Consider the following 24,151-nt stretch of genomic DNA (forward strand, 5'->3'; position numbering starts at 1 on the left):
CAAAATAATATAAACAAACCATGTGGTCTGAGAGTATAACTCTGTGGTAAAGCCCTTGCCTGGCATACATGAAACCTTGGGATACTTACCACTGCAATAAATAAAATAAAATAAATAAAACAGAACCCTAGGAAAGACCCTTGGTACCATTCCAATACATGCTGGCTGTCATATGACAATTTTCAGTTCTTAAAATTAAGATCTACAGTTCACCACCACAAGGAAACTGCTCAGGTCCTCAAATCCATGGTTTTTTTTTTAAACTTTATGTGTACAGATATTTTGTCTGTGTGTATGTCTGTGCACTAGGTGCATGCAGAGTCTATGGAGTCCAGAAAGAGGGCTTTGGATCACCTGGAACTGGAGTTACAGATGGTCATGAGCCACCCTGTGGGTCCTGGGAATTGAACCCTCGTCCTCCAGAAGAGCAACCAATGCTATTAACTGCTGAGTTATCTCTCTAGTCCCCAAACCCATGTTTTTAAAGGCATTGCCCCTAGGAGATGCAGCTCCCACTAGGGAGCTTAGGTTCTGGGTAGAATGGAATTGTAAAGTGCATTTCTGATCAACTACTTAATTCAGCTGTGATAATAAGCACCAAGAAGAGGGTGTTATGCTAACCTGGTGAGTGTGAGTTGAAGGAGCCTTTAAGGAAGTGGCTCTGTAGTCAGTCACATAAATGGTAAGCAGGAATTAACCAGGCACAGAAGGCAGGAGAAAGGTTTTAGGAATGAATTGGGCTTTAAACAAGTTTTGTACGTTTGTTTGTATTTTTTTCATTTCAGAACTTGTCTGTTCACTTGTTACAGGCAAATTTAATGAAGAAATAGTGGATCAGGGGTGAGGGACTGCCAGAAGGGAAATGGTCCAAGTTAATGGTACCATAATCTGAGGCCTCTGTAGCGGTACCTTGGAAAGCATTGCTTCGGAAACTATCACTGTGAATGTGCGTGGTAGAGACAAGGTTTAAGACTTCACCATTGGCCAGTTTTTCTGTGTTCCAGAGCAAGAGTCACAGATTATACTTCAACTTAGATTTCAAAACTACCCAGAACTCTTTTGGCAGGATGTATCTGATGCTGTTGTTGTTTTTAAAAGCAAGCCAGAAACAAATGTTTTTTTGTTTTTTTTAATTCAGGCTGCCTTAAGGGAGCATTAATCATTGAATTCTTCTGACATGTAAACACCATACTGGGTAACTAATTAGGATTTGAGGGAATACATTTTCTTTTAATTTTAAGAAACGGTAGCTACCACCAACAATCTTTATGTGTGTGAGGAAGAATCTTTTCTCTGGGCCTCTAATGTTTGCCAACTCTGAGGGAATGGCCAAACTCATGAGTCAGTCCTCTGAACCCTGCATGCCACCAAGGCACTCAGTTTGAAAAACAAGAGTGAATACACTATTGACTCTCATTTGCCCCACCCCCACATCAGGGTGTGAACTAGCCTTCCCAGGGTTGTCTTCTCTGAGGTGTCCTTGGGCTGTTCACTCCGTGTTGGGCACTGTGTATAACTTTCCTTCTTCTGCCCTCCTCCAGGTTTTTAGGCTCCCTTGAGGTGTTTGGCCACTGCTGGAAAGTCCAAGCTAAAGATGCCGGCGATGAATCACCTGAGGGTGATTCTGCGAGCGTCTCCCTGTACATTGCTGTGGAGAAGGTTCCAGGTTCCGAGGTCTATGCCAGTGAGGTCCTGCAGTCTTTACACCTGCACTTACCGAACCCGGAACCGAGCCTGTGAGTACTCCACTCTTTTAAGAGAGTGGAAAGTTTGGTTGCTAATTCCCTGTAGAAATTTCAATGTGGAATTATACACTTTAAGAACTGTGAACATGCCAGGTGATATTGGTGCACACCTTTAATCCCAGCACTCAGGAGGCAGAGGCAGGTAGATCTCTGTGAGTTCAAGGCCAGCCTGGTTTACAGTGTGAGTTCCAGGACAGCCAATGCTACACAGAGTAACCCTGTCTCCAAAACCAAACCAACCAAACAAAAAACCCTGTGAACGTGACTGTAAAGACAGCAGACATGGAAAGTCCTTTAGACCTGTTTTAGCATGCTAAATGATGTCCTGCTGAAAGTGGGCGGGGCTGTGAAAACTTTGAAATGTCTTGAAATCTGATATCATATTGTTTCTTTTGACTAAGGTTGCCGCACAGACTGCAAACTGTTGCAGCAGAGCTTACATTTATAGAATTTGCAGATTGAATTTTGCACATGGGTGGTTGTCTTCATGCTCCAGAATATTCGGCCTGGAGTTATAAATCCCAGACTCAATTCTAGCTGACCAGCTTGTAAGTGTGTGCACTGCTGAAAATATGTGAGATCAAATGAGGCAGCAGATGGTCTGCTTTCAGTGCCCTGTGGCTCCCTTGGAGACATAAGTTATTGTCCACGTCATGGTGTTAAAGGGATTCTCCACCCTGGCACGGGTGTGGGGCTGAGGGGAGTGTGTTTACTCCCTCAGTCCTAGTTGCACCCCCCCACCCCACCCCCCCCCCACCCCACCCCCCGCCACCACCGCTCAGTTATAAGAATCAAAAGTGTCTGTCGACATTTCCCAATGAGTTCTAGGGAACAAAACTGCCCCGTGGATAAGAACCATTGAGATGATGAGAAAGGATGGTGTGTACATTTGGGTTTATGGGCAGATGAAGTAGCTAAGTGTAGCACTAAAGAGAAAATTTCCACTATCAGAAAAACAAAACAAAAAAGGCCCACACAGACTTTTTGAATGTTGGCCTGCACTGAAATCTAGTTTTCTTCCTGACCCTGTATGTATATAATTAAAAGATGGGTAAAGAAGAAAATGCTTGCCAATGATGGTGTTAATCTAGCTTAAGCCCAGGATTCTGAAACTGCTCCACAAATCTATTTTAACTATAAATTCCTGTTGCCTTCAGCACTGGGTGTCTTCTTATTAAAAGAAATTGGCCTGAGTCATACGAAATTTCTCTTTGCTGGGTGTGGCTTCCTCCTACAAGCGTGCCCACATCCTATCCAGACTGGCTTACTGTGAATTCTGGTACTTTGTGGTCTAAGGCCTAAAATGGAAAAAATTAGTCATATTGATCCAGCTACTAAAGTTTTCCTCTTTTATGTTGCAGCAGAAGGTTGAAAGTTAAACATCTAAAACCCTGTCTGCTGTGTTTTGAGGACAGCTTGCTGCAGACAGGAGTGGCAGAGAAGGTCAACTTCCCTTGATTAATCTCTCATATATTAAGACATGCTCTTGTTTCTAAATCGGTGGGAACATGGGGCACGGTTGGTTTCCTATTTGGCTCTTGGCATATAACACTGTTCCAACCCTTTTTCAGGCAGGAGAATATTATGGTCTTTGTTGCCCCAGTGAGCATATTTCCTCTTCTGCTGGCCCATCCTTCCCCTGCTTGCTTGTGAAGACAATACTCATTGTTTCTGACAGCTCAGTAGCCCAACAGAAGGTCGATGCTCTGAGACAAGAAGAACCTGAGGTTGTCAAAGGCTAGAACGTCAGTGCTAGCAGCTCCTATTAGTATCATGATCATTCTTAGATTTATTCATTTTATTTTTTGTGTGTGTTTGCCTGCATGTATGTCTGTGCACCACATGCATGTTTGAGGGTGCCTTTGGCGGTCAGAAGAAGGACTTAGATCTGCTGGAACCAGAATTACAGATGGTTATGAGCCACCATGTGGGTGCTGGAAACCAAACCCAGGACCTCTGGAAGAGCAGCAAGTGCTCTTAATCCCTGAGCCACCTCGCTAGACCCCGTCATGATCATTCTTACCCTCATCATTTCTGTCATCATAGGTTCAGTGCTTGCCTCAGACGTTCAAATCTGACCATTTTATGTGCTGTTTGTCTGGGCTCGTGTAACCCAGGCTGACTTCCAACTCACTCTGTAGCCCAGGATGGCCTCGACATCTTGATCTCTTCCTGCCTTAGTCACTGGGAGTGCCAGTATTCAGTCCTGCACCAGCTTCAGATCTGACCATTTTAGGTAAGGTAAAGCAGAACAAGGAGTAAAGGAAGTAGGAGAGTGTGGCAAATTTGGAAGCATTGTGCTCATTGCCTGCCACCTTTTTTCTCTGTTCAGTTATCATGGCTGTCTAGTCAAATTGCTGTTTGCTGTTTTCCCAAGATGCAGTCAGTAACTCCTGAGGACTTAATAAGCCATATGCCCATTACCAGAGATGAAAATAAAATCAGAGTACCATTTAGACTAATTGCTACATTAAAAAATTAGGCAGAAGATCTTAAAACATAGGAGAATGAATTTGATGATTTAGTCATTTTTAATTTAATGAATTTAATAAAGGTATAAAGAAGATGATGGAGAATAAAAATGGTACACATTTGTTATTACATTAATGATGTTTTAGTGTTCTTGATCTTCCTACAGTTATTTGTTTGGTTTTTTTTTTTTTTTTGAGACAGGGTTTCATGTAGCTCAGGCTGGCCTCAAAATTGCTTTGTAGCTGGGGCTGCCCTTAAACCTCTGATTCTTCTGTCCTCATTCCTTTAGTGCAGGGATTACAGCTGTGTGTCACCACATCTGGCTTTTTTTTTTTCAATAAGCAAGAGAAACATTGGAATTATTGAACTGCACTATATAAATACAGCCACTAAAAAATGAAACTACAAAGATAAAAACAAAGAAAGAAATAAAAGACAAAAATGAAAAGAAAAACATGTACTCATTAGTCTCATGTATATACATGTCAATTTAAATTCATTAATATTTTATAACCATGTGTGCTTAATAGTTACCGTGCTGGAAGCTTCAGTCTTCAGAAGAAATTCTACTGAATATTCATGTTTGCAGTTTTTACAACATTGTTTTATTACTTCCCCATTTAGTTTTGAAGAACACAAAGCCTGGACAACAATAACATTTATGAAGCTTTCTTAGGGGGCTGGAGAGATTGCTCAACAGTGAAGAGTTCTTACTGCTCTTACAGAGGACCAGCACCTATGTGGAGTAGCTCACATCTACCTATAACTCCAGCTCCAGAGGACCTGATACCTTCCTCTGGCCTCCTCGGGCGCGCGCGCACGCACACACACACACACACACACACACACACACACACACACACACACACACCACATGTCAGACGAAGACACAGACACATGAATAAAAATAAATAAAGTAAATTAATCTGAGGGGGGTTATTCAGGTGACTCTCCTTTAAGAAGTTCACACCTACACTTGAGTATGTCTTATTCTTGTTTTTTTTCTATACTTAAAAATGAACATATTTAAGACTTTCCTTCTTTACATTTTCTTTTTATTATTTTTATTTATGTGTACATATATGTGCGCCACGTGTGTGCGTGTGCCCTCTGAAGCCAAAAGAGGGAATCAGGTCTGCTGGAGCTGGAGTTATAGGTGTTTGTGAGTTGCCAGATGTTGGTGCTAGGAACCATACTTGAGTCCTCTGCAAGACTAGCAAGTGAGTTTAACTAAGGAGCCATCTCTCCAGCCATTTAAAGTTTTTTAAAAGTTCGGCATAATGTCTCACACTTGTAATTTTAACACAGGCATTCAGAAATCTAAAGCAGGAGGATTATGGATCCAGGCCAGCCTGAATTACATAGTGAGACCCTGTTTCAAAAACAAACCAAACAAAAATTCATTGATAACTCCTGGGCGATATACGTCCTGGATGCTTCAAACTGTATTTGATATTGAGAGCTTCTTGGAATCTCTTGGTGATCTTGGGATTATCTTCAACTCCCTAGAACTAACAAGAAGCCCTGGAGCTAAGCATAGGAAATGCAGGCTTTATTACCTGTGCTGATAACAGCATGTGATTCCACTGGCCAGTCAATTCAGCATCAGAGTTCCCCATAACCCTGAAAGTCCAGCAAGGCAATCTGTGCTTTCCTGGCTGTCATTAAGAGCCTGCCTGTCCCCGCATGAGGCCAGAGCCTACAAAGATGGTCTTTGGTTCTGGAGGGAAAGCACAGCCCTCAAGAAAAAGACAGGCTAGAAAGCCAGTGAGGGCGGAGAGCAGTGCTGTCTGGCTGGTCAGGGACAAGACACAATGATCATTCTCAGTTTTCTTTTTCTTTTTTCCCTCTTTTTTGGTTTTTCGAGACAGTGTTTCTCTGTTTAACAGCCCTGGCTGTCCTGGAACTTGATCTGTAGCCCAGGCCGGCCTCGAACTCACAGAGATCCACCTGCCTCTACCTCCCAAGTGCTGGGATTAAAGGCATGTGCCACCACCGCCCGGCCATTCTCAGTTTTCTAATGGGTTAGGAAAGGGGAAGGAAACTAATTAATTTTTATGGTATATTTTACTTAATCCAGTATATTTTGGATGTTGATGTCTTTAATGTGTAATTACTGTAAGAATTATTCATAAATGGTGCTGTTCAATAGACGTGCAACATGAGCCAGAAATATGAGCCATATAGTTAATTCTGTGTTTTCTTTTCTTTTTTTTTCCGGAGCTGAGGACCGAACCCAGGGCCTTGGGCTTGCTACACAAGCACTCAACCACTGAGCTAAATCCCCAACCCCTAATTCTGTGTTTTTAAATGACTTCATTTTTTAAAGTACAAATAAAAGCTAGAGAGATGCTTCAGTGCTTAAGAGCACTGGATGCATGCTCTTCTAGAGGGTCTAGATTCAATTCCTAGTGCCAACATGGTGGCACACAACCATCTATAACTCTAGTCTCAGGGCATCTAACATTTTCTTCTGGTCTCTGCAGGCACCAGGCATACACGTGGTGCACAGACATATGTAGGCAAAACAGACACATATGCAGGCAAAGCACCCATATACATTCAATAAACAGACAATAAATAATAAATAACAGTACAAATAAACAGATAAGTTATTTCTTCTAATATATTTTTGTAACATAATATGTCAAAGATATTATGTTTCTAACATGAAATCACTGTAAGAACTCTAAGTGAACTTTTTGCATGATTTTGTCCTCAGTCTTCAAAGACTCTACTGTCATTTACTTATAGCACATCTCAGTTTACACTAGCTGCGTGAGCTAAGTGAGTATCATACTGAAAAGCTCAGGTACAAAGAGGGACCAGAGCAATAATTGGAGCTATTCTAAATTTAATTGCAAAGAGCCAAAGGATGGAAGGTAGGAGAGTTGGGAGAAGGGAAGAGAATTGCTTCTCTTTCCAGACTGTCTTCCTGTCCCAAAGCTTTCTGTGCTCCAGGTAGCCCTGTCCCTTTCATCTGTATCCCATGTAGGTTTGATATCAATAATTTATAACTTCCATCCTTATGTTGTCATTTTTCAAATACTCTGGGTTTCATGAAGGCAGTTTTCCCAACTGCTATCAAGCCGTGCTTCAGGGGGCTCCAGCAACTTGTGCCAGGACTGCTTTCTTTCTGGCCAACAACTATAACACCACCTTCCTTTTAAATTATTATTTTTTTAATATTTGAGATTATAATATAATGACATCATTTCCTCCTTGCCTCTTCCCTCCAAACCTTCCCATATATTCCTCCTTGCTATTTTTCAAATTCATGGCCATATGTGTATTTCTAAATAAGTAAGTACAACCTGCTCAGTCTGTATCATGTTACTTAGTATGGATGTTTTCAGGATGACCATTTGGTATTGGATAATCACTTGCTGTGCTTTTTCCTGAGGAGAACAATTTCCCTCACTCTCAGGGTTCCTTGGTTGCTTGTATCTTTGGCTAGGGTTGAGGCCTTGTGAGCTTTCCTGTGTCTACCATAGCACATCTGTTTTTGTCATCCTTGTTCAAGTCATGAATAATTAATTCCATCCATGAGAGTGCCACCTTCATGACCTTCATAGTGTTCTTTCTGTTATGCAGTTGAGCCACAAATACTGATTGAAAGCCAGCTTGGCTTGCAGAATAGTGGAAGAGGCAGATAGTTAAGCATACAACTCTAACTATACCTGTGAATAAAGATCGGAAGGGCAAATCAATGTTGTGATTAAAAAATGGCTGGGTATGGTGGCTCACACCTTTAATCCCAGCACTGGGGAGGCAGAGGCAGGCGGGTTGCTGTGAGTTCGAGGCCAGCCTGGTCTGTGATACATAGTGAGTTCCATGATAGCCAGGGCTACATAGTGAGACCCTATTTTTAAAAAAGGATATGGGAGGATCCTATTATAAAAGAACTAGAGGACACTTTGCTAAGGAGGGGACAATTAAGTCCAAGACCTAAAGGTAATGGAAGTCATTCCCTGAGCTGAATGAGGGGAAATGAGTTTTTGTAGAAGGAACAAAGGGGCGAAGGCATGCATGTGCGTCTCCTGTTTCAAAGGCTGAACCAGGGCTGGAGAAATAGCTGATTGCAGTGAGCTGGATGTGTCGCCCATAAACTAGTATGTCGAATTCCTGACATCCCAATGATGATGTTAGGAGACATGGCCTTTGGGAGGCAGTGAGATGAAGAGGACTCTGCCTTTATGAATGGGATAAGTGCCCTTTTATAAAGAGCAGAGTGAGATGACACCAGGAAGACGCTGTCTACAAACCAGAAAACAGCCTCCAGCAGACGCCAAGTATGCCGGGGCCTTCTGTTGGGCTTTCCCAACTCTAGAGCTGTGAGAACTGTATTCTTTGGTTTCTTAGTCACCCATTCTGTGAGATTCTGTTAGAGAAGCCCAAAGAGACTAAGACAGTGCCAAGTACACACTACACCAAAGCTACATGAATAAGAGTGGAGACCAAATGTATGGTCAACATGGAATCTGAAATTCTGAGGGGCTGAAGAGATGCCTCTAGTGCACAGCCATGAAGGCAAAACAAGCATATGCATAAAACCAAAAATAAATCTGTGGTGGTTTGAATAGGAATGGCCCCCATAGACTTACATGTTTGAATGCTTGGCCCGTAGGGAGTGCCACTATGAGGAGGTGTGGCCTTGTTGGAGAAAGTGTGTCACTGTGGGGTCAGGCTTTGAGGTCTCCTATGCTCAAGCTATGCCCAGTATGGGACGCGGTCTACTTCTGCTGCCTGCAGATCAACTGTAGACCAGTCTGGACTTGTTGGCTTTTTAACAGTATGACTTCTCAGGTTATTGGCCATAATCTGAGGATGTCAGAGGTGCAAAATAGAAGGCTTCCTTGGGCCAGGAGTCTTTGAAACTGACCGGGCCGTGAACCAGCCCATGAGTTCACGTATGGTTTTTGACTCTAGGTGAAGGTTTCTCGATTCTGGCACTAGGGACATTTCTGGCAGGGCAATTCTTGTTTTGGGGAGCCTGTCCATCCTGTGCAGGGAAGGGTGTTTATCAGCACCTCTGGTCTTTATCCAGTAGAGGGCAGTAGAACCCTATGCCAGTTTTGTCCTGCAGCATCTGGAAATTGTCAAATGTCTTTCAGAGGGCTGAATGCTTCCTAACGTTGAGAACAACTGGTCTACATCCTCAGGAGGACTCCATATGTGCCGGACACTTTTGATAAAATAAAATCAAGCAAACAAAAAAATTAAAGATAAGACTTGGAGAATTTTAGCTTTGGGCAGTATTAAAGGAAGCGAAGTATCTTTTCTCTAATAGTGAAGCAGAGACAGGATTCTGTTTTTGTGTTAATAGGAGGATGAGAATGAGACCGACATATATGGGAGATTTTCCTGCCTAGCAACACAACCATCTTAATCAAACCCTTAGAGTCGGTGGTGGGGCAAGATGGACAGGGCATTGCTGTGACTTCTGTCCATTTCTGTTGCTCCTGCTTTTTTTTAAGGTTTTATTTCATTTTTATTTATATGTATGTGTATAACTGTACAGCAACCTGCAGAGGCCAGAAGAAAGAGTCAGATCCCCTGGAGATGGAGTGTCATGTGCTTGTGGGCCCCCTGGTGTGGGTACTGGAACCCAATTTCAGATCCTCTGGAAGAGTAGCAAGCACTCTTAACCAGTAAGCCATCTCTGCAGCCGCGTGTTTCTCCTTTTTCCGGTTGGCCTTGATTCTGTCCATTCTTGGTGCTTCGTTTTCTCCCCTTTCGTTGAAAATAGATTTTTTTCTAACTTTTATTGACTCTTTGTGGATTTCACATCATACATTCCAATCCCACTTATCTCCATCCTCTCAAATCCACTCTCTGCTCTTGTAACCTTCCCTCCAGAAGAAACCCAAATTTAAAAGAAAAACCCAAACCAAACAAAACAAAGAAACAAACAAACAAAAGAAGGGGGGCGGAGAAGAATCTTGTCATGGAAGCTGTAGTGTGGCCTGTTGAGTCACACGGTTTACCCTTAGTCCATTCATCTTTTCTTGCAAGTGTTCACGGCTACAAGTCATTGGTCTGGCTCGAGACCTCTGGCTTCTGCTATGCCACCTTTAATGGGCTTTCACTGGGGCTTCTCGTGGAGATCCTGTTATTGTCCTGTGTCATGGAGATCCTGCTGTTTTGGATCTGTAGGTTCATCCCCTTCACATGCTCCAACAGTTCATAGATGAGGTGGGTGTTGGGGTGGGCCAACTCAGCTCTGGTTCTGGGCCTGGGTGGTAGCTGGGCTGATCAGCCTGCCAGGTTTCCCTTATCATCACCACCAGGGTGAGCTCTCCAGCACTGCCCAGACTAGCTCACCCAATGCAGCCTGCAGCAAAGAGCAGAGAAAATAGAATTTCTTTTTTATTCACTGTGTGTTTATTGAATATACAATCCAGAAAAGGTAGTCACTGGAGCTCTCTCTACGTGAAGAGAGCTGGAAAGAGAGAAAGTTCTAGTCCATGTGGGTTTGAGTCAGTTCAAAACCACATTCAAGGCACGTGGCTGGTGATGGCTGCCACATGGGTGGGCTTGTTGCTGGTGGAGCTCTTCTTTCTCACTTAGAAGTCTTTAGGCTTCTAAGCTCAGTGCAGGACTGAGGGGCCCTCTGGGTGGATTTTCCCACAATTTCCTCCAGGATATGATTTCCGTCGAAAGGCTGGTTCATCACTTTGTCTGCCAACCAGCTGCCTCTGCAGCCTTGGCTTAGACCTGAGGGATGGGGTAGGAGGCACAGGCAGCCAGGCCACACATATTCTTTCCACGCTCAATGAGGAAGTACCCTTTATCCCCCCACTGGGTGCCCCAAGAGTTTTTCACGATCCAGTAGGGAATTCCATCCTGCTCTCCATAGCCAACAGCCAGGACTGCATGGTTTACCTTATCTGGAGTTTTATGACAGGAAGTGCTGGTGTAAATGCCCTTGTGATACAACATAAAATCTTCAGTCACCTCAAAAGCAAAGCTCACAGGGTTGTGTAATGCCACAGCTTCTACCATCGCCTTCTCATCATTGAGTGTGATGTTGGCAACATCCTTGACAAATGCGATGGCTTTTTTGGGGTTGAACTTGCAGTGACCATCCTTGCCTCTGTAAGGGTAGGCATCCTCTCCCATGATGCCTTTGTTGTACAGGATGTACTCGAAGGCCTGGCTGGGGAGACCTCCTTGGCAGCCATGATTGTTGAAGTTCTGGGCACAGTCTACCAGCTGCTGCTCAGCCAAAGACAGCATCTTCCCACTGGCGATTGCCACAGCAGACTCCAGGGCCCCCGTGGTGGAGAAAGTCCAGCAGCTGCCACAGGTGCCCTGATTTTTCACTGGTGAGACATAATTTCCTTTCTTCTGCCAGTCCATGGAGGAGGGGTAGGGGCCAGTACCACGGAGGTAGTTACTTTTGGTGGCTGAACAATTCTGAGGCTCTGACCAGAAGTATTTGTGTTTTTATTTCAGTAAAGCTCATGTCTGAAAACTGGTTCAATGCCATTTTAAATGTGTGGTTCTTCTGGTTGTGGGCATTTACCTTCCTCAGGTTGTTGGCAAACATCTGCAGCCTGTAGTTGTATTCCACCGAGCTGTACGTCTTCTGGTGCTGTGTCATCCATGACTTAAAGTGAAACTTTTCTATGGCGTTCACGGTCAGCTCGGTGGTGGCCTGGGCACTCAGCAGCCATGCCCCCGGCGCACAGCAGCGACAGCGCGGCCCACATCGCGGCGCTCTAGAATTTCTTTTTGCCAGGTGGTGGTGGCACATGCTTTTAATCCCAGCACTTGGGAAGTAGAGTCAGGTGGCTCTCTGTGAGTTTGAGGCCAGCCTTGTCTACAGAGTGAGTTCCAGGACAGTCAGGACTACACAGAGAAATCCTGTCTCAAAAAACAAAAACAAAAAAACAAACAAAAGAAAATAGTTTCTTTATATAATATATTCTGATTGCTGTTTATGTATCTTTCCTCTGCTCCTCCCAGTTCCTCTCTACCTCCCCTCCATCCAGGTCCAACCCTTTCTATCTCTCATTAGAAAATAAATAGGCTTCTATTATCATTATTATTATTATTATTATTATTATTATTATTATTATTATTTAGTCAGTGTCTCTCTCTATAGCCCTGGCTATCTTGGAACTCACTACATAGACCAGGCTGGCCTTGAACCCAGAGATCTGACTGCATCTGCCTCCCAAGTGCTGGGATTAAAAGTGTATGCCACCATGCCCAGCATTTTTTATTTATTTATTATTATTATTATCATTATTATTTTGAGGGTCTCCCTATATATCATTGGCTGTCCTGGAACTCACTATGTATACCTATGTAGGCTAGAAAATAAACAGGCTTCTAAGGAATAACATATAATATAATATAATATAATATAATATAATATAATATAATATAATATAATATAATATAATATAATATATAGATAAAAGAAACACCAGCGTGTTGGATTAGGACAAAACAAACAAACAGAAGGGAAAGAGCACAAGAAAAGGCACAAGAAACAGATAGAGATGCAGAGACTCACTTGTTCGCACACCCAGGAATCCCATAAAAACACTAAACTGTAAGACATGATATATAGACAAAAGACGTATAGGGTAAAAAGGGAGAAAAAATTTATATATATTTTTATTTTAATATATAATATTTTTATTATATATATATATATAATAAAAAATAAGGCCAGCAGTAGTGGCACATGCCTTTAACCTCAGCACTCGGGAGGTAGAGGTAGGTGTTCCAGGCCAGCCTGGTCTACAGATCGAGTTCCAGGACAGCCAAGGCTACACAGAGAAACCCTACCTTGAAAAACCAAAAAAAAAAAAAAGGATTAAAAAAGCCCTGTCACAGCGTTATGAGACATAGAACCTTCAAAGATGCTGTTTGTTTTCTGTTGGCCATGTACTATTGGGCATGTAGTCTACCCTTAAGAATAGTTTATTTCCCTTGGAGAAAACTAAATTTTCATTTGCAAGTGGTTATCAGTTGGAGACACTGCTGGGTTAGGGATAGGGGCATGTGTCCACTTTTCCTTTCAGCTCTAGGACCCCATCTGGTGCAGACCTGTGCTGGCCCTGTGCATCTGCTTCAGTCTCTGAGTTCATAATGAGCTTTGATCATGTTGATTCATCAGGCCTTGTTTCCTCTATCCTCTCTGGTTCTTTCCACCTCCTTTTCCACAGGGTTCCTTGAGCCCTGAGGGGAGGGATTTGATGAACACATCCCATTTCAGGATGAATGTTCCAAGGTCTCTCACTCTGCATGTTGTCTGACTGTTGGTCTCTGTATTTGTTCTCATCTGCTGCAGGAGGAAGCTTCTCTGATGATGGCTGGGCAAGTACTGGTCTATGAGTAGAGCAGAATGTCATTAGAAGTCATTTTATTGCTTTGTTCTTTCAGCAGAACAGTAGTATTTGGTTTTAGGCTAGGTCCCTGGGCTGTCTATTCTTAGGTTCTTGTTCACCCAAGGATCATCAGGTATGAATTTCATCTCGTGGAGTGCACCTTAACTCAAGTCAGATATTGGTTGCTTACTCCCACAAGCTTTGTGCCACCATTGCACCAGCATATCTTGCAGGCAGCTCACCATTGTAGATCAAAGGGTTTGTGGCTGGGCTGGTGTTTAGATCTCTCTTTTGGTAACATGCAGAGTATCAAAGATGCTAGAAAATAGGGGTGAAGACTCTTCATGTTCAAACGAATTGTGTAGGTGTTGTCTTCGGCAATAGGGCCTTACCATCAGTTTGTGGAGAGCATAAACTGGTAGTCTCAGCAATAGCTTTGGTTGTTTGGGGTTCCCATGAGACCCCTTAACCAACAACTCAATTAGGTGTAACCCATTCCCAGTACTGGAAACTTCATTTGGTAACAGGAGATGTTCAGTTGGGGCTCTGTCTCCCTCATTTATGATAATCTCATTTAGATCACCTTCATAAATACACACACACACACACACACACACACACACACACACAACACACACATATATATATATATATATATATATATATATATATATATATATATATATATATATTAGGTTTCCATAATACCCTTCAGATGGTCCTTAATTTTAGCTATTTCTCCCCATAGTCCCTCCCTCATCCCTGTTTTCCCTCCCTCTCCCCACCTGATTCTCCTGTTCCAGCCGCCCCCATTCATCCACAACTATCTATACCATTTCCCTTTCCTAGGGAGATCTGTCCCCACTCCCCAGTCTCTTATTCTGTGATTCCATGGGTTGTAGCTTGGTTATTATTGACGTAATAGCTAATATCCACATATAAGCAAATACATACCATTTTTGTCTTTCTGAGTCTGGATTACTTCATTCTGGATGATTTTTTTCTAGTTCCATCCATTTATCTGCAAGTTTCATAATTTCTTTTTTTAACAGTTGAATAATACTCCATTATGTAAATGTGCCACATTTTCTTTATCCATTCTTCGGTTGATGGACATCTAGATTGTTTCCAGTGTTTGGATATTATGGATAGAGCAACAAGTGTTTCTGGGGTAGGATGAAGCATCTTTGGGTACAGCTGGGTCTTGAGGTAGATCAATTTCCATCTTCCTGAGGAACCACCATGCTGATTTCCATGTGGCTGTACAAGTTTGTATTCCCATCAGCAATGGAGGAGTGATCCCTTTACTTCACATCCTGGACAGCATGAGCTGTCACTTGTGTTACTGATCTTAGCCATTCTGATGGTGATAGATGAAAACCCTTTTGGTTTGCATTTCCCTGATAGCAAAGGATGTTGAACATTTCTTTAAGTGCTTCTCAACCATTTGAGTTTCTGCCATTGAGAATTCTCTGTTTAGATCTGTACCCCATTTTTAATTGGGTTATTTGTTTTCTTGATGTCTAGTTTCTTGAATTCTTTATATATTTTGAATATTAGTCCTCTATCAGATGTGTAGTTAGTAGAAATCTTCCATTCTGTAGGCTGTTGCTTTGTCTGAATGATGGTGTCCTTTGTTGTGCGGAAGCTTTTCAGTTTCATGAGGTCCCATTTATTAATTGTTGATCTTAGTTCCTGTGCTAACGGTGTTTTGTTCAGAAAGTCTTCTCCTGTGCCAATGCATTCAAGGCTATTTCCCACTTTCTATTCTATGCAGTTCACTGTATCTGGTTTTATGCTGAGGTCTTTGATACATTTGGAGCTGAATTTTGTGCAGGGCGATAAATTTGTATTGTTTGGATTCTTTTACATGCAGCAGTCCAGTTTGACAAGGCAGACCACCCAAAATTAATAGGTGTGGGTTCTATTCATCATTTCTCGGTGGCTTAACATCTGTGTTATCATCAGAAAGTCTGCTGATATTTATTGCGGCAAAGACCTGGGCTTGCCTCTATGAAGGAGGGGGAACAGCACAAGCCATAGAGTGAGTGCCTGTTTTGGACAAACTGTATGGTATGCCTTAAGAGATTGTGTTCACATTCTTTTGACAAACTGTGGACTTGAGAGACCTCAGCAATGCTGGTGTCTATCCAGGTCTTATAGGGTGAGAGGCTGCTTCGTCCTCACAGTTGTTTGTAGAGGTGAACCTGGCATGCACACTTGTGTGGCACAATCATTTGCTAGGAGGCAGGCTATACTGGTCAACCAACTGAAAACTGACAATATTGAATTAAAGTTTGTTTTCCAACAGTCCCAACCCTGTTTCCTTTGTTGAGATAAAGTCTGTTATTGAAAGTTCACTTGACTTTGTATTTGAAACCAGTTGAGGTGGTCGGAGTTCAAGAAATTGCAATGAAACCAAGAGCAGCGTTTGTGAAAACTGGTTCCACACTCTAATCCCCGTGTATTTTGCTGAGTCCACAGAACTGATGGCGCTGACTTCAGGGCACATTAGCAGGCAGGCTGAGATGGGTTGGTTTTATGCTCTCTGGCCTGCCCTGATCAGCTTTACATAGTTGTTTAAGGCCCCCAAATAGCTAATTTCTGAGACTGTGAGCTAGCTGCCTTTGCCTCTTTGGCTTCTTCCCAAATGGGATGGTCTTGCGTGTGGTGCTAGATAGTGGTTGTTTTTGCTAACTGCCTGGACTTGCTCTCTCCTAGTACCTCCACTCTGGGAGAACTTGGACCTTGTTCCTGCGGGTGATCGGCAGTCACCCATCAACATCCGATGGAGGGACAGTGTTTATGACCCTGGCTTAAAACCACTCACTCTCTCTTATGACCCGGCCACCTGCCTCCACATCTGGAATAATGGGTACTCTTTCCTCGTGGAATTTGAAGATTCTACAGATAAATCAGGTAAAAGAAAGATCTGGTAGTCATTTGTATAGTGAAAGGAACTATGTTATACCAAATAGGACATACCAGGCAGTCTCCATGGTACAGTGATGTGAAACTCATTGCTTTTACTTTTTTTAATATATGTAAAAATGTTTTTATAATAATTTCTTCCATCCAATATAAGTGATATTTTATTACTTACATATAAATTCTATAACCAGTGAAATTTATCTTTGCTGGAAATTTATTTTGTATGTATATATTCAATATATACAAATTTTCCTCTGCTGACTTTACATGAATTATCATATTAAACAGAAATATTATTAATCACATTTAACTTATCAGATTGCAATATACCTGAAATGGGGCAAAAATAATATTTATGTGTGTGCTAGGTTATATAGTCTTAACTAGTTAAGATGAGTCACATATTAGAAAAATAAGAAACTTACATTATGGTAGTTTTATTAACCAGTATTACTTAGTTTTGCAGGGTGTGGTGACATATACCTTTAATCCCAACATTCTGGAGGCAGAGGCTGGTGGATCTCTGTGAGTTCAAGGCCAGTCTGGTCTACAGAGCAACAGAACGAGGTCCAGGGCAGCCAGGGCTGCAGAGAGAGAGATCCCATCTCAAACAAAACACTGCGAATTTAATGATGTCCAGTAATTATTACTTTGAAACAATTACTATTCAGAAATAGTATAGCTAATGTAGTGGTTCTTAATTAGGAACAGTTTTGACACCTGCTTCCCATCACTCCATTTCTTCTCCCAGTCCCTGGACTGGGGATTTTCAGGAAACTCTGTAGACATTTTTGGGTATTTCAACTATCAGGGAAGGAGAACATAAGTAGCATTTAGTGATTCCGGATCAGGGATGGTGCTAATGGTCTTACAGTATACCATTCATGAAGATTAGCAGACCTCAGATACCATTAGAACTGACTTTGACAGTTTCTGAGCTCAAAGAAAATGGCTTTCTCTCATGAATATAGAAGATGAATCAGTGACAGTGATGCTGGATAAGGTAAAAAAAAAACATGTAATTTAAAAGCATCGGCATATTTAACTTGTCTGGAAATCTCAGTTGTTTCTTTGATTTATTTGCATTTTACTGTAATTCTTTGATGCTTAGATATAGTGCTCTGGCTTTTTTGGCCCCCTGGACTACAAACAGACCACTCTTTCAGTCTCTCTCTCTCTCTCTCTCTCTCTCTCTCTCTCTCTCTCTCTCTCTCTCTCTCTCTCTCTCTCTCTCTCTCTCTCTCTCTCTCTCATTATCTTCCTTCTAGCATCCTTCTCTGCTATGATTCAGTATTGAAACCTGTCCTTTTGTACTAAAATGTAGCTGAAGTTTTCCTGTGTCCTGCCTGGTCCGCAGCTGCTCAGATGCAAGTAAACACACAGAGGCTTATATTAATTAAAACTGCTCGGCCATTAGCTCAGGCTTTCTACTGACTAGCTCTTACACTTAAACTCAGTCCATTTCTGTTCATCTATATTTCTCCACATGTTCCGTGGCTTTACCTGTGTGCCATTACATGTTGCTCCCTAGACGGTGGGCTGGTGTCTCTTCACTCAGCCTTCCTTTTCCCAGAATTCTCCTTGTCTGCTTATCCTGCCTATACTTCCTGCCTGGCTACTGACCAATCAGCGTTTTATTAAACCTGTGTACAAAAGCATTATCCCACAGCACTAAAATGTTTCTACATCCCCCATTCTCTGCTTTGTCCTGTGTGGGTGCATGTGTGTGTGTAGTATATGCAAATGTGTATACCCATGCACTTGCATAGAGGCCACAAAAGGATGTCAGGTGTCTTACTCTATTACTAGCCACCTTATTCCCTTCAGACAGGGTCTCTCACAGAACCTAGAGCTTTCATTTCAGCCAGGCTGGCCAGCCATTAAAATGTTGGGATGCTCTTTCTCTCTTCCAATGCTGGAGTTACAAGCATGTGTAACTCCAATGTGGCCACACCAATTTTTTTTGCATGAGTGCTGGGGATTAACACCCAGGTCCTAATGCTTGCACAGCAAATCCTTTTACCCACTGAGCCATCTTTCCACACTGCTCTGAATGTGTTGCTTGATATACCTCAAAACTAGGAAGGAATTTGCTCCTTTTCCTTACTGATTCGTGAACATTTTTCTCATACTTTCCCCAAAACTATAGAGTCTGTTCCCATTTCAACTGGAAGCTCATATTACCCCATGTGTAAGAATTCCAGGAAATTTCAAAACAGCAAACTAAATCCCTGTGACTGTGCTGCAGAACTACTGTTATCCATGTTGGCCTAATGGGCAGACCTAGCTGTGGGTGCCTACCTGCACACATTCACTCTGGATAGCTGAGGGTGCCTACCTGCACACATTCACTCTGGATAGACTTCAGAGTCCCTTCAGAGCTCAGTTATAGCCCAGTTGCTGGTAATCTTTCTTTTTGTCTGCAGATCCTAGGGTGTTAGTCAGCTTTGAAAGCCCTTGGTAGACTTAGCAGGTTGACAATTTATCATTGCTGTGTTGAGCTGGGAATCTTAGAAAACTGTTCAATGGCTTCTCTTAGACAAATGACTTAAGTGTTCAGAGTTTTGTTTGAGACTGGATCTCATGTAGCCAAGGCTAGTCTCTAACTCTCTGTGTAGCCAAGGATATCTTGAACTCCTGATCCTCCAGCCTCTGCCTCTCAAGTGCTGGTTTTGCATGTGTGCCACAACCTGGCTTCTATAGCTGTTCTACAATTTAAAATGTAAAAGTTTTTAGTCTCTCTTTTCTTTTGAACTGTAGATTCAAGAAGTCCTATTCTATTCATTTGCATGGGTAATCTCAGATGAGAAACAAATAACTCCTGTTTTCATCACAATAGATTCTGGTACTACAGACCCACCTGACTAAAATCCCTCTGATCCTGTTTCCCTGAGTGAGTCAGTCTCTAGGAATCAGTCACACTGTTTTGTCATGGTTTGTTTTTATGAACATGCAAGAAAAAATCTAGAGAAGTTGCTTATTTACTTTCTCAGAAAGGACTAAAAATGACAGTTCTTTTATAGTGCTTGATTATTATTTCCTATAGAATACTGTCAATCTCTAATAAGTCCATAACTTTCTCTCTTTCTCATTTTTCCTTTCAGTGACTGACTGCCTCTTAATTCCTGCTTATTCTTCATTGTTATTTCTTCATCCTGTCTCAAAAATTCATATTACTCCAACAGGGGCAAAAATAGAGCATGGGAACATCAAAAGTAAGGAAATAATACAAGAAAGCAAAGACAGGCTGGAAATGAAGAAAAGCAAGGAACAGTTCTAGGGAGAAAAGATCTAATCTATGAGTTTCAAAATACAATCCAAAATGAAAATGCCCTAAGAAATGCTGCTGCAGAGTATGTTGTATGATCTGGAATAAAGTGAAGGAGAAGGAGCCAGGGAAGTTATGTGACAGAAAGGAGTGTTTGGGGGGAGTGCACAGACGGAAAAGGCCCATAACAGAGAAGAGCGCTGTCCCTTCGCTAAACTTAGCTTCCCACCCTAAGAAATTGCACCAGAAGAAGAAACTAAGCCCAAAGCAAGAAAGAAGGACATAATATAATATAATGAGCTGAGCAGAAATCAATGGAATGAAACAGTGGTTCTTCAGAAGGAGCAACAGAATCGACAAAGGGTCAATTAGATGGGCCAAGAAAACCATGAAAGAAGACGCGGGATGACCGGGATGACTGAGGAGGCAACACAACTTTCCTTACAGAAACGTACACCTTCAGAAGAGAAGGCATGTGAGCATGCCACACCATGGTCCTCTTTGGAGTATGGCTTTGTTATCTGGTTCCCCTGTTCTAGTTTTATGTCTGTTGCTGCGATAGAATATCCTGACAGAAAGCAACACAGGGAAGAAAGGGTTTATTTGGCTACAGTTCCAGGTTACAGTCCATCACTGCAGGGAAGTCAAGGCAGAAATTAAAGCTTCGCATCCATGGTCAAGATCAGAGAGAGACATGCTTAATTTAAATATCTGAAATCTTTGCTTGCTGGTTCTGCCTAGCTAGCTTTTTTCTACTCTTACACCATCCAGAGCCAAGCCATGATGCCAAGCCATGGTGGCACTTGTATTCAGGGTGGGTCTTCCTATCTCAGTTAGCAGTCAACATAATCTTCCAAAGACATTCCCACAGGCCAACCTGACCTAGAGAGTCTCCAACTGAGACTCTGTTTTCAAGTGTTTAATACCAGCACTTGGGAGACAAAGGCAGGTGGATCTCTGTAAGTTCAAGGTCAGTCTGGTCTATAGAGCAAGTTCCAGGGCAGCCAGGACTATACAGAGAAATCCTATCTCAAAATCAAAAAACAAAACAAAAGAAAACAAAAATCCGACCATCATACCCCCTGAAAAGGACACACACAGTTACGGATCTTAATGAGTACATGGTGAATATGACAAAGTGTCAGGGAGTTTAACAGTCTTTCTCAGATTGCCGTCCCCCAAATCATAACACAGAGACTTATTATTAGTTATGAATGCTTGACCTTATCGTATGCTTGTCCCACTAGCTCATATAGCTTAATTTAACTTGTTTCTCTTCATCTGTGTTTTGCCTCAGGGCTTTTTATCTTTCATTCTGTATGTCCAACTTTTCCTGCTTCTTCCATGTCTGTGTCTGGTGGCTGCCTGGCTGGCTGGCCCTGGGCATCTTTCTCTCTTTCTCCCTCATTCTCTCTTCTCCCCTAGCCTAGATTCTTCTTCCTACTTATTCTCTCCACCCACCAGCCCCGCCTATCCCTCTACTGCCTAGCTATTGGCCATTCAGCTTTTTATTCGACCAATCAGGTGCCTTAGACAGGCAAGGAAAAACAAATGCAAGGCATCTTTACATAGTTAAACAAATGCAGCATAAGCAAATGTAGCACGTCTTTACATAGTTAAAGTAATACTCCACAACAGGGGAGGGCACTGTATTATTCCTGGGCAGACATGAATGATCCCTGGCATCAACTTAATCAGCTTCCTTGAGATTCTTACGGGCACTCAGGAGGAGGAGGGGAGAGTCCTATTGTTCTCCTAAGGGTGCTGCCTATCCATCATCCAATATCTCTTTATACTTTTATGGGCACCAGCAGGTGGTGAATCCAGTAAGAATGCTTTCCAAAACCTTTTCAGTTCTCCTTCCCTAGTTTGGTTCTACATTTTTTTTTTTAAAAAAATGAATTATTTTTAGTAAACTTACAGAGTGGTGTCACTATCAGTACAGTCTGATTTTAGAATATTCCCATCATTCCCAGGAATGCCTATGCCCACTTCCTCCTTAATCTGCAGGGATTCTGTTTGGCAGGTAAATGTGGGGAGGTCAGAGGAAATACAGCCCCCCGACACACACACATCCTCTGATCCTCTGTCATATGTATAGTTAGCTAAGATCTTTCCCCCCTCTCTGCAGGATATCTTACTCTACTAATTGATCCCTTTGCTGTACAGAAGCTTTTAAATTCCATGCAACCCCATGCGTCTGTTCTTGCTATTATCTCCTAAACTATAAAAGTCCTATTTGGAAAGACCTTGCCTATGCTTATATCTTGAATTGCTTTTCCTATGTTTTTGGCTCTAACAGTTTCAGTTCAAGGAATCTTTTAATTTAAAATTTGTTATTTTATGTGTGTGGGTGTTCTGACAACATGTATGTCTCTGCACTATATGCACTCAATGCCTGCATAGGCCATAAGAGGGCGTCAGATCTCCTGGAAGTGGAGTTACAGATGGTTATGAGCCACCACGTGGGGGCTGGGAATCAAACCTTGGTCCTCTGGAAGAGCAATCAGTGCTCTTAACCACTGAGCCATCTCTCCAGCCCCCTTGAGGTCTTCTATTACTATCTTTGGTCCCTTTGGAGTTGACTTGGGGCCAAGAGTGCTTATTTGTTTGAGGCAGGATCTCCTGTAGCCTTGAATTCCTGATTCTTCTGCTTCCACCTCTTGAGTGCTAGGATTACAGGCATACACCACCATGCCTGCTGTGGTGTTGATGTTTATTCAGGGTGAAGGAGGTCTATTTTCAATCTTCTACATGTGGATATTTTCCCAGCCCCATATTTTAAAGAAGCTACAGAGACAGTTTTTATTTATATCCAGGCCAAAAGTATGTATGTGTATGGTGTTGGGGAAGGGGTTATAAGCTCCCATTCCAGACCTACCAGAGGTTCTTTTTTTTTCTCTAATTGATGGGGGGAGGTGCACAAGTATCTCTCTTGAGAATATCTCCTCTCCTACCAGGGCTTCAGCATAGGCTCAAGGTTATGACAGGTACTCAGAAAAGAAACAGGAAGAAGCCAGGTGGTGGTGGTGCATGCCTTTAATCCCAGCACTCACTCGGGAGGTGGAGGCCAGCCTGATTTACAGAGCTAGTTTCAGGACAGCCAGGACTGTTACACAGAGAAACCTTGTTTCGGAAAACAAACAAACAAAAAACAGAAAGAAGGAAAGAAAGGAAGGAAGGAAGGAAGGAAGGAAGGAAGGAAGGAAGGAAGGAAGGAAGGAAAGAAAGATGTGGTCCCCGCCTTTAAGGAGTTGATAGTATGGTGGAGAGACAGACCTTAGAAGAGATGCTGCTGCTGTAGAGTGTCAGAGCTGTGACAGCGGTATGTGTATGGGGCAGAGGGAAGGCTTCCTGGAAGAGGTGACACATAGGGAGTCTGCATGTTCACAGAGGGGGGAAGTTGTGTCATGTTTGCACTGTGTGTCAACTGTAAGAAGGAGGAGGCAGCAGAGAAAGCTCAGAGGGGTAGCAGGAGCTGGTTCTTGGAAAGCAGTATATATAGACCATGCACATGGACGGAAAATCTGGACACAGCTTAGCTGAGTACTCTGCGCCTGAGTTTCTCACAGGGCTGTGAGCAAGTATTAGTCATGTTTGGGCTTTCATCCCAAGGTTCCTTCCCTAGGCAAAGGATTTTGCAAACTCACTCAAGTGACAATAGCTAGAGGCCACCTCACTTTCTTGTCCTGAAGACTTCTTCATAGGACCATGGGGATCTCCCCTGGAGCTGCCCTCTCCAGACCCCGCCCTCAGCTGCCCTCTCCAGACCCCGCCCTCAGCTGCCCTCTCCAGACCCCGCCCTCAGCTGCCCTCTCCAGACCCCGCCCTCAGCTGCCCTCTCCAGACCCCGCCCTCAGCTGCTCTCTCCAGACCCCGCCCTCAGCTGCCCTCACCAGACCCCACCCCTGAGAAAGTCTATCAAGCAGCCGCTCCACTCCAGAGGGTATTTAAGGTCTGGCCCATGGGCTTCCCCTCCTGGTTTTCCCTCATGGTTTCTCCTCTTCCCCTGGGACCATCCAGGAACGCTTTGCTCAGATTAAACCTGGATTTATTAATTTGGTCTGATCTGATTTATTACTTTGGCGGAGTTACTCACTAATGAGGTTTTTTTTTTTTTTTTCTTATTAAGGACCACTTATCACGTAACATCAGGCTTCATCAAGCTTTTCAAACAAGCATGTGAGGAATGTCAGGACAACCTTTTTGTAATTTAATTCCCAGAGAGACATTCTGCCACTTCCTCCCTTAGAAATAGGTCTTGAGGCCCAACTCACACCCGGGGGACAGGATCATACAACACTATGTATGAATACCCAGGGATGGGGATGACTGGGCATAAAGTTAGAAATTGCCAGCACATTTGGCAAGTGATGTCACCTGGTAAA

The 24,151-nt window shown here is 42.8% G+C and overlaps 2 protein-coding genes across 3 annotated transcripts in view; one reads left to right on the plus strand and one right to left on the minus strand.

Annotated features, from left to right (window-relative positions):
• Nucleotides 1-24,151, plus strand: part of Ca5b (carbonic anhydrase 5B) — a 57,418-nt gene that overhangs the window by 11,966 nt on the left and 21,301 nt on the right. For both annotated transcript variants that reach the window (XM_028887740.2, XM_028887741.2), the window contains exons 2-3: nucleotides 1,542-1,736; nucleotides 16,286-16,483. In XM_028887740.2, coding sequence (XP_028743573.1) covers nucleotides 1,595-1,736; nucleotides 16,286-16,483 — 340 coding nt within the window. In that variant the 5' untranslated portion in view covers nucleotides 1,542-1,594. The remainder of the gene's footprint in view (nucleotides 1-1,541; nucleotides 1,737-16,285; nucleotides 16,484-24,151) is intronic.
• Nucleotides 10,589-11,932, minus strand: LOC114705701 (pro-cathepsin H-like). Its single transcript, XM_037199278.1, is given in 3 exon segments — nucleotides 10,589-11,666; nucleotides 11,668-11,901; nucleotides 11,903-11,932. Coding segments are annotated over 3 exon segments (1,002 nt in total). The 3' UTR covers nucleotides 10,589-10,928.

Source organism: Peromyscus leucopus, chromosome X, assembly GCF_004664715.2.
Source record: "Peromyscus leucopus breed LL Stock chromosome X, UCI_PerLeu_2.1, whole genome shotgun sequence".
NCBI lineage: Eukaryota > Metazoa > Chordata > Mammalia > Rodentia > Cricetidae > Peromyscus > Peromyscus leucopus.